Source organism: Lates calcarifer, linkage group LG19 (genome assembly GCF_001640805.2).
Source record: "Lates calcarifer isolate ASB-BC8 linkage group LG19, TLL_Latcal_v3, whole genome shotgun sequence".
Taxonomy (NCBI): Eukaryota; Metazoa; Chordata; class Actinopteri; family Centropomidae; genus Lates; species Lates calcarifer.
The window spans coordinates 7,384,630-7,395,289 of record NC_066851.1 but is presented as its reverse complement, the minus strand read 5'-3'; the positions used below and the strand labels follow the sequence as shown (position 1 = coordinate 7,395,289).

Genomic DNA, 10,660 nt, shown 5'->3' with positions numbered 1-10,660 from the left:
ACGTAGTGGTGCGACGTTGAAGCAGTGTTAGCCTGAAGCTGATGCTCAGATGACACTATGAGTAAGCGTGAGGTGTCAGTGGAAAAAGTCTAGAAGTGGCCGGGACCATTCACCTGCCCGGCGCCGTTGAGAGGGGGGAGGCACCCGGGGAGAGGAGGAGGAGGAGGGGGTGGGGTGGGTTATACCTTACTGCGCAACAGCCCCCCCGTTGGGTGCTCAGGAGTGCTGCACTCTGAGGAGTTTTTGGCTTTATCCTTGTTGTTGTTGGGCTCGTTGTCTTTGATTATGTCATACTGGCGACAGAAGAGAGCGATCACACCTGGGGGGGAGAGACAGAGAGTTTTTCTCTTATTTAGAGTAAGGTTATAAACAGAGGTAATGCCTGTGAAGCTGTCTGATCCAGGTTTATCTAACAGTTATGTCCTCACCTGCCCACATGATAAGTACCACCACGATGATGATGAGCTCCCCTGCCCTCAGCTGGGTGGTCTGGCCCACTTCCTCCATCGTCACTTCGTCTGAAGGAGTCAAGAAGAAACATTTAGAAATCTATTACAGGAAATTTTTCAGTTGATTTTTCCATTGATAATACCAGCATGGTCTTACTTTCCACTGTGACCTGAAGTTTGGACAATTTCCCTTTTAGCTTTTGCATCGTTGCAGAAGGAGGTGGGAGTGTTTCTCAGTCTTGAGGCAAGTCAGTGTTTGGAAGACAAGCAGCTTAATTGGCTTTTTATCAGCATATTATACAACATATCAGCAAAAATGTTTTTCTATAAAATCAGGGTTTTCACTGAGTCTAATGACTGACACTTCAAACACACTGTGCTCGGAGGCAAACAAGTCAACATCAGTGTGTTTATGCAGTGCAGGTCTCTTGTAATAAGAATAGCCAGGTTGCTCTATGAACACACAAAATCCTGTGCGTGTTATTACAACGTCACATCAGTTTCCTCAGAGTAAAACCAGTTGACGGATTAAGGTGTCGAGATCAGAGATGGGGTTTGTATTTTGCTGATATAACATGCAGATATCAAAAAAGTGAAATATATGATTCAGGTCTCCCCTCCCCTCCCTGATCATTTGTGTACAGTCCCTACAGGGGTCTAAACAACAGTCTGTGTACAGGTTATTAACAACTGGGATAGTATAATCCCTGCAAACTTCAGTAATACTCTTTTAATTGCTTTTCATGGTTTTTATCTACAGGCTTATGAACCATGTCATGGTCATTTTTAATTAGATCATTAATTTTGTCACTGCACCTGCTACGCATATCTCCCGTGACCACATAGCCATAAGTTCTGTCTTATGGCTTGGCCTCGATTCCTGCCAACTGCACACTTCTTTAACTTTGATCGTGCATTGCCAGGCCTTTTTCAGTTTTTGCACAGTGACACAGCCTCTTCCTTTTTTCCCCAGATAGTAGGATGTTTACTTTTCTTTATGCACACATTCATTGGAGAAATTCTTCAGATCCTTTGCATTTTTTAAGGGCTGGTTTGCCTTCTGCTGCAGTATTGGTAATCACCAGCAGAGGACAGGCTGGAGAGTCCTCTTGAATTGGGCTTTCTGAGTCTAATAATCTTGGGAAGCACCATGGTTGAACAGCTTGTCCCCATATAAACAACTTAGAATGATATCCGTATTTACATCAACCCCCAGTTTTTATCCTGAGAGGAGAAAACCTGTCTTTGGTTTCTATGTTCTCGGTGAATGTTGTTGTACAGCGGCAGCAGACCTGACTGAACTGAACTGCTCAGTCATTTTATACATTTGGGGTTTCATTGATGTGCTCTGCTTTTATTTTAGACAGTTGCAGTTCAAGGTATATATTCTGACTCTTGAGATCTTGAACTGTCTTGCACAGTCTCCTGTCTTCCTTTAAGCTCTTGAATCTCACACAGTGTTCATGTCACTATTTCACACCTGTCTGATTTCCTAAATGTTCAATGAATCGAGTGCTTTTGCCCATTCAGATCTCAGTCTAATCTTTGCACATCCACAAGGGATACTGGTGCCCGTTGCCATTACACCTTAAATTACAGGTGTAGCACAGTAATAGCAGGGAACGGGTAGCACAGGTGTTGATAAGGATCTTGGTTGCAGCAGAAAGGCGAACTGTTGAAAGAAGTGATGATTTTCAAAAGATTGACTTCACACATGCGGCACTGGAGATGTACTTATGCGTTATCACTGAGACCAAATTCTAGGAGCGCCTGATGGAGTCAAAACATCACACAGAGGCAGAACATGAAGAGAGTAGTTAAGGTTTCATCGGGGCCATTGGGGATCCTTTGATATTAGAGTGTGATAGAGAAATGAAGCAATGGAAAAAAGTTCATCACAGCAGTCAAGATCGGTTCACACCAACCTCAATAAAACTCCATCATCATCTTTGAAGTCAAATGACCATCGGGAGAGGTATTAAAGAGAGCAATGTGTGTTTTTCTTGCTGTTTGCAATCGGCAATCCGCACGCGGATGCCTGCAGGTTTCTATCGAACAAAGCAACAACACATAGTAACTTTTTCTTGTACTGCTGAGTGTTGTGGAAGTCAGAGGCTTGATCTAAAGTTCACCGCAGCGGAGAAAGCACTCCTTTCCTTATATTAGATGCAATGGGTGACATTTGGAGGGCCCAGTGTGGCAGGAACCTCACGCTCCAGTAGCTTTTAGCAACAAGCAATTCTGCTGATCGATTGGCCTCTGTTGCCCAGTATTAACTAATCAAAGCAGAAAAGCCCGAGGCGCCTGACACTGTTGCCAGTTGGCCTCACCGGGGCTAACAGGTCAGCTGTAACAGCTGATGCTCACTGACCAAGCTATAGACGAGGCTCCATATTTTATGAATTAATAGCTTTAAAGTTCCATTCACTTTTTATGTTTCAGCACCAGAATATTTCTATGTTATCATAAATTCAGTGAGATAAAAAATTTCTGCTGTGAAGAACCTGACACAGTTTTGTCACTTATAGTAATTATAATGTTGCTTCCAAACCTAAAGCACTTTGACGTTCTCTACAAACATGGATATGCTAACATTACTACTGGATGATGTATTGTTGTGACATGGCAACGATTCACCTGTTGTTATTCCAGATTGAGCGTCTGACAAATTTCAATACAAAGCCAGAGTCAAAAACTTGGGGCACAGAGTTTGGTGCTTTCGCATCTGTTTCTCCGTGAGTCTGTCAACTTAACAAAAGCCCAGTACTCAATCTAGCAACCTGTGCTAAAGATGTCCAGGGCTGCAGGGCCACAGCCAGGATTTTAGAAAAACTGAGGTGCTGAGCCCCTTTTTTCTGCATTTTTTCTTTACTCTGTAATCAGAACTCAACTAACTGCTTCCCCCATTTCCTGTCTTTATGCTAAGCTAGGCTAACCATGTCCTGATTTAGCTCTGCACTTAACACACAGACATGAGACTAATACTGATTTTCTCATTTGATTCACTGAAAGAAAGCAATTAAGTGTTATTCCAAAAGTTGACACATTTCATTACGGTGACAATGCCATGTAGGATTTGTCCTTTGTCTTTAATATGGCTGCCTTCATTTCAGTGGCCACACAGTGTAAAAGTTTTGTGCATCCTTTGGGATGTAGCAGAGCTGAGTGATGCTGTCTGGGGAAACAGCACTTTGCTGCAGCCCCGTTTTGACATATATATATGAAACTACTCTGTGACTGAAGAAAAGAGAAACTTTTGTTCCATCCCAATTTTTGAGAATTTTCCTGTGGGGCCACAGAGAAAGAAAGTTTTCCCTTTAATAGAACTGAGGAAGCCAATGAGCCTTTTTTTGCTTTTTATTTCCCATGTTTGTGTGTCTGGTGATTTGCCCAGGGAAAGTCTACATGTACATCTGTGTGAAAACACCCATAGTTTGTGTGTTTTTAACATTTAATTGTCAGGATTTATCTTCCTCCTCTGTGACTTCTTTCCTTGTTCCCGTCTCTGTCACTCTCTGTTCCTCCCCCTCCTCTCTTTCTCTGATTCATTGTCTCTTCCGTCTATCTTGTGCACAGGTTGTTCTGTTTTTTTTCTCCATCTTTCTCTCTCGCATTCTTTGATCTCCTGAAGCTTAAACCTATTGTGAAATAGGAAATGAGAAGAAATGTGGAATAATCCAGCATTTGGAGCTCATCCTTTGCTCTTTCCACTGAGATCAGCGTGATACGGCAGAACAGAAGGGCTGAGCAGTTGAGTGAGGATGGTGAAAACCTCCCTTTTCTTCTCGGGATCGGTCGCCTGTCATATCGAGACAAAGGACTAACAGCTGTACTGAGAGACTCTCTCCCACACCCCCTACTGCAATTATCTGCAGTACAAGACCAACTTTGTTTTTCTTTTTGTCCATCCATCTTTTAAACCAACCATACATTGCTTCTCCTACTTATAGTTCCTTTGATGAAAGGTAAATGTTATGATATGTTCTTCTCTCGCTATTCTCTACACTCCCTCCACCCCACCCTCCCTCAACCCAGCCGATCGAGGCAGATGGCCGCCAACCCTGAGTCCGGTTCTGCCTCTTAAAAGGAAGTTTTTCCTTGCCACAGTTGCGTACTGCTTGCTCACGGTGGGATCTGTTGGGTCTCTCTCTGTAAATACCTATTTTAAAGAGTATGGTCTAGACCTGCTCTATATGAAAATTGCCTTGAGATGACTTTTGTTGTTATTCTGCGCTATATAAATAAAATGGAATTGAATTGAATTAAACTTAGAAATAATAATAATTCAACTTCGCAATGTGAACACCTCAGTTTATGTTGTTCCTGCTGATGAACAAATTAAAATGATAAATTATTACCTGTAATATCCATTATGTGTCTAAATGTGCAAATCTTACTAAATAAAGTGTCAATAAAGTATAAAAACCCCACATATCCTGGGGGAATTAAACAAATCACCGTTTTGCTCTTCTGGAAAATGAACTAACACTGATCCCAATCCCAAATCTACATATTTTACAGTGAATTACAAATTGACTGACTTGAAAAACATCTGTTCATCTGTCATCAAAAGACTTCATTGTTTCAATGTAGCTAAGCTAATTAAACAGACATCCTTGAGCAGGCAGCGCAAATGAGACAGTGAAGGATGTCTGGTGCTGTGTTAAAACTGAGAAGTTGTTGTTGAGTACGAGTGAAGGATGATGAATCACAGACCTGCTCTGTGGAGATTTGCTTTGTGAAACGTGCATGGTGGTGGAGGAGCAGGGAAATGTTTTTTGCTTTGCAGCGAACAGGGACTTTGACTCGGTGTGTGTGTTCTTGTGAGTGTGTGTTTGTGTGTGTGTGTGTGTGTGTGTGTGTGTGTGTGCCGAGCCTGCCAATATGTGGAAATCTTACATTTTTGGGGAATGGATGAATGAACTGAGGCCGAGTGCTGCTTCCTTTAACAGCCTTCCAAATAAACCAAGCAAACAAACATTCACAGAGGCATCAACTGCACTCCACTCAACAGCCTCATTTAAAACTGGAATGGGTCAATCTCTGGGACATAGGGATGATGTCAACATTTTAAAGAATAAATCAATATTTTTGGAAAATACACTTATTTGCTTTCTTGCTGAGAGTTAGATGAGAAGAACGATACCACAGTCATACACACAACATTATGAAGCTAAAGCCAAAAGTCTGCTGTAGCTTAGCCCTCCTAGCCCTTCGGCTAGCCTCTCTAAATGTAACAAAATCTGCGTACCAGCACATCTAAAGCTAATAAATTAACACGTTATATCACGTTTGTTTAACTTGTTAAAAACAAAGTGTAAAAACATCAGTTTTCTGTTTTAGGCACTGGATTAAAGCTGTTTCCCTGCTACCAGTGTCAAGCTAAGTTAACCGGCTTCTGGCACTAGCTTCATGTTTAGTGTATAGACATGGTAGTAGAGCGGTATCAATCTTCAACTCAGTGTTGAACTTTTTCTTCCTTCTAAAAATTTAATCACCGCTCTCAGTAAAACCATGCCTGTGTCAACTATGAGGCACTTCTGTTTATTCCTGTGCATTGTACATGAGCTGCTCTGTCTTCATGTCTTTGGAAAACAGCAGGAGAGAGAATCATATTTGAAAAGAAAGTGCGTGAAATGTGCATGCACACACTTTTTTTATCTGGAGCCTGTGCAGTTATTGATTTCTGTCATTTTTCTTCCTCTCACAGAAACAACATGCAGACCACACTTTCTGTGCTAATTAGGCCTCAGTGGTGGAGAGTACATGTCTTCAGTGCTCTGTGATGATTGTATTCATGTCCTTTGTGTCTCTGTCAGCCCGCTCGCTACAGTACCAGAAGTTCAGACTTCTTTCTGGCTTCACACCCCGGGACGTATCGGAGTATAATGGCAGCTCACATGAGAGATGAGTGTAAATGAGAGGAAGAATAGATGGAGCAGGACTTCAGCCAAAAGCGCATCGATCCACCACCCCTCGCAGCTCTGACCATCTCCTCTCTGCGTGTGATAAATGCCTCTCCTCATTTTGGTTTACCGTGCAGTTGCACCGGGTGCATGCAGGGTGAGGCCCACAGAGGTACGTCAATACACAATGAAGTACACACCACCCTCAGCTGTTTTCTTCCCGAGTTGTGGTCAGTGGGGGCGGGCTTCAAGAGCACTCTGTTGTGAAATTTCATTTCACGCTTTGTGTGTCTATTGATTTTTATTGGTCTTTAGACAAAATCAGTCAAGATATTGTCAAAAGGCCAAGTCCCCTCTGCACTCACTTTCATGAAAAGGGCACAAACAGAGTGAAGAAATGTGTGTGTGTTTTTTTCCCCTGTAAGTGTGGATATGTTGGATGACTGAGCAAGTGTTCGTATTTGTGTGTGTGTTTTGTCTCTCTACCTTTACTCTTAGAGGCCTGAGTCTCGGCCTCCTTTGGAGTTCGGAAGCGCAGCGGTTCGCTCAGCGGGCTCGTCCCTGTCATGCTGATGGACTGGACATGCACAATGTAGTCTGTCTCTTCCTCCAAGTCCCATAATGCACAGGAGCGTGTGGTGGTGTTGACTTCCTGGATGAATCGCAGCATGCGCACGTCTTTCTTCTGTTGGAGCACAACATGGGAGAACATGGTTTACAGCAGGAGGACAGATGTTTTGTCCTCAGTCGTATGCTTTCTAACAGTAGTTGTACATTGACTGTCCACAAGGCAGAAGCTTAGGCTTTAAAATCACACAGAATTGACTATTTCGCCAACTGAAGGGATAGTTTGGCTGCTCAAGAGGCCAACTGGTGTGACATTTTTGTATAATGATGTTTGAAAGAAACTTTTCACTTTACATTTTTACACTGACAAATAAAGCTCAATGTTAAAGCACTACTTCAGGTTATGGAAATATCCTCATTTGTTTTCTTGCCAACAGTTACAAGAGAAGACTGATGTCACTCTCAGGTCTGTACACTAAATACGAAGCTCGAGCTAGGAGTCAGTTAGCTTAGCTTAGCATTAAGACTGAAAGCAGGGGGCGAAGTTAGCCTGGCTCTGTTTAACCCAATTTATTTTTATAGATTAAGTAAACCAGATACAATGTTAAAATACTGAGCTTCAGAGGTACTGCTGGCAGATTGTCTAACCTTGGGAAAGAGTCAGGCTTTCTGTTTCCCTTGCCTTTGGTCTATATGCTAAGCTAAGCTAGCTGTCTCACAGCTTTAGCCTCATATTTAGAGGACAGATACATGTGCAGTATTAATCTTCTTGCAGAACACTTTGCAAGAAAGCTAAAAAGCAGATTAAGAAAACGGCCTGTCCCACGTAAGCTAATGCAAATAAAGTGTGGGTTGGAACAGAGTAGTGGATGTGAGTTAGTATGTTTATATGTGTGTGTGTGTGTGTATGTGTGTGTGATGGCAGCAGATAATATCACTTTCCCTGTTTCACATAGCTGTCACAGCCTGCTGTTGTCAGAGAGCAGATAAGCAGTCCAACAGGATCCAGCGTCATGTGATAATACCCATAATGCTCACTGACTCAGAGCAAGGGAACGTCACAATAAAGAGAAGTGGACATGGCAGAACACAACCAGTGATGAACCACAACTTAATTTAATTAGTCTGTGTTTGTGTTTGACTAGCGTCACTTACCTGCTGTGTGATGGCAAAGCCAATGACTGAGTCTCCCTCGGGGATGTCCCATGTCACCACAGCAGAGTTTGCTTTCAGCGCTTTGATGGTCACATTGACAGGAGGCGACAAGCTATCTGCAAACAGAGAGAGATAAACAAAAGCCTCCTTAGATCTTCTGTGGTATGAAACAAATGAGAAGTTTGGCTCCATTATATTCCCACCAGTTGCAGAAATGACCAGCAGTGTGGCAGGTAGCCAAATTCAGTGGTGTAAATAAATGGCTCAGCAGAATCCATTATGGAGGGTGGAACTGATGACAGAAACGCAGAACAAATCCTCAGAGTGTTACAGTGGTGCTGCCCAAGACTCAGAGGACACTACAGTAGGTAAGATGTGGACAGATCAATACATTCTGAGGCATAATCAATCATTCATGAAATTGAATCAGAGATTTGAAAGGTTGAAATTGAATTTTGAAAGTTAAACTCTATTTCAAACTGTTTAAAACTTTATGTGAACATTTAAAAATTAATTTTAATGTTTTTATCCAGTGTGGCTCTCAGGATGGCGATATTGATCAACTGGTCAATTGGACTATTGGATTGATTGAAATTTCATGGTCCCCAGAGAATGAGTCTTATGACTTTAGTGAGCCACTTCCTCTTGCACCACCAGCTCAAATATTTCCACATCTATTAGATGGACTGGTACATTCATGGTTCAAAGACATTTTACATCCACAAACAGCCCAAATCTACCTGGCCATGAACTAACAAGAGGTAAACCGACCATAACTGTGCCAATGAAAACCTGTCCCTACTGCACTCCTGTCCTTTTGTCTGTCTGTATGTGCTTACCTGATGACAACTATTCAAATACCAAACAATTTATTTAAAGCTCTCAATTCCACACTTGGTTAAGACCCCACACAATCTTAGTGAATGTTGCAGCAGCAAGTAGAAAGAAGATTTAATCCCAGACAAAATACAACATATAACATATGTACAAACAAAAAGGATGCAGCCTCGTGAAATAGAAACAGAACACTATGGTACACAGCTGCTCTCAGACATTCACATTTTTACTCTTAAACTTGACCCCAGCCTTTCAAATCTTAGTTTTATTTTCATGAGTTCATGAGCCTGGTTTTTACCTCCTGGTGGTCTCCAAAGATAGACAGTAATATGGTTTCATCAGTCCCTCTCTGTCTCTCTGGCTCACTTTAATTGAAACTGGTGAGGCTGCTTTGTAGCTGAGCATAATGAAAGTTTTAACACTGACCAAAGAACATTCTCATGAAATTCTGCTGCTGACTCTGACCTGAAGTGACTAACCAGTTTCAGTATTTTTGGGAAGCTGAATATCAAGAATGAAATTAAATGTGCATTGATGATTTTGGACACAGTTAACATCAGCAAAATATCCCAAACTCTAAGTACAACAGCAACGTGTGTGTGTGTGCGAGAGAGAGGCTGTGGCTGTGTCTGTTTTCAGCTAGGTGTCATGCCTCGTGTTCCAAACACACCTTTAGTTTAATTAGGGTCACACACTACAAGATTTGAGAATAATTATTTGGTTTCATTATATAATTAAGTGTGAGACTGTGTGTGTGTGTGTGTGTCCACATGTAGTTTGGTTGCCTCAGCTGCCTCCAAATAAGACTCCCTTTAATTACTGTATGCACTGCTCCAGTCTGCACAACACACACACACACACACACACACACACACACACACACACACACACACACACACACACACACACACAACACACACCTAATGGCTACAGTCTTACACAAGCGTGTGTGCAGATCAGATGATCAAAGCGCCTGCAGTAAAGGAGAACCTATCAGTTTGCCTCAGATTAGTGGGAAATAGATTTTCCTCTCACACTGTTTACACAACCGCTTTCATTTTCTTCTCTTATAAAAATCATTTGAAGTGTAAACAAATAATGCCATAATGGACAAAAACTGTTCAGACTGTTGACTCTAAATATATATTGTGATACAGAAATGCATCTACTCAGTCACGACTCCTATAGCATGCTCCTTTGTTTATATTTAGATGTACTTAATGCTTGAGGGGCCTGAAAATGTTGACATGGCAAAAAAGAATCCATCAATAATCATCATCAGTTCATCTGAATATGCTGTATTCACATTAAGGTGTCTGAAGCGTGTCCAGTGTCTACCTCAGGCCATTGTTTGTTATTCACTCCTTTATATTTTATCATATCTTTTTAAATATACTTCTCCATGTCTGTACACTCAGCTGTAGGTTACTTTCAATTCTAAAACATGCTACTGGCTGGTTACATTTTTAAATGCTGCCATTCAAAGATTGATGCATATTTCTTACCTAGAGCACAATTTACTTCCTGCATTATATTTGAGTTTCTGAATTTTAGCCATTAAATATATGTTGTATTGTATAGAGTGTATTTTCCCCCAAAACAACTAGTGGATTCCACTGTTCAACTTGTTAATGTCACAATTTGCTTTCATCCATCTATCCATTATCTATACTGCTTATCCTATGAAGGTGGTGCTGGGGCTGCAGCCAATCCCAGCTGACACTGGGTGAGGGGGGGGTACACCCA

At 41.7% G+C, this 10,660-nt stretch overlaps 1 protein-coding gene across 2 annotated transcripts in view; it reads right to left on the bottom strand.

Annotated features, from left to right (window-relative positions):
• fndc5a (fibronectin type III domain containing 5a) overlaps window positions 1-10,660 on the bottom strand; it is a 29,492-nt gene that overhangs the window by 3,464 nt on the left and 15,368 nt on the right. The window contains exons 2-5 of one of the 2 annotated variants that reach the window (XR_001963381.2): window positions 8,078-8,193; window positions 6,842-7,040; window positions 429-518; window positions 114-319 (exon numbers count right to left, since the gene is read on the bottom strand). Coding sequence is in view for 1 of the 2 variants with exons in the window: in XM_018697840.2 (XP_018553356.1) it covers window positions 186-319; window positions 429-518; window positions 6,842-7,040; window positions 8,078-8,193 (539 nt within the window). In the remaining variant the exon portion in view is untranslated. The remainder of the gene's footprint in view (window positions 1-113; window positions 320-428; window positions 519-6,841; window positions 7,041-8,077; window positions 8,194-10,660) is intronic. The other variant, XM_018697840.2, reaches the window with a different exon arrangement.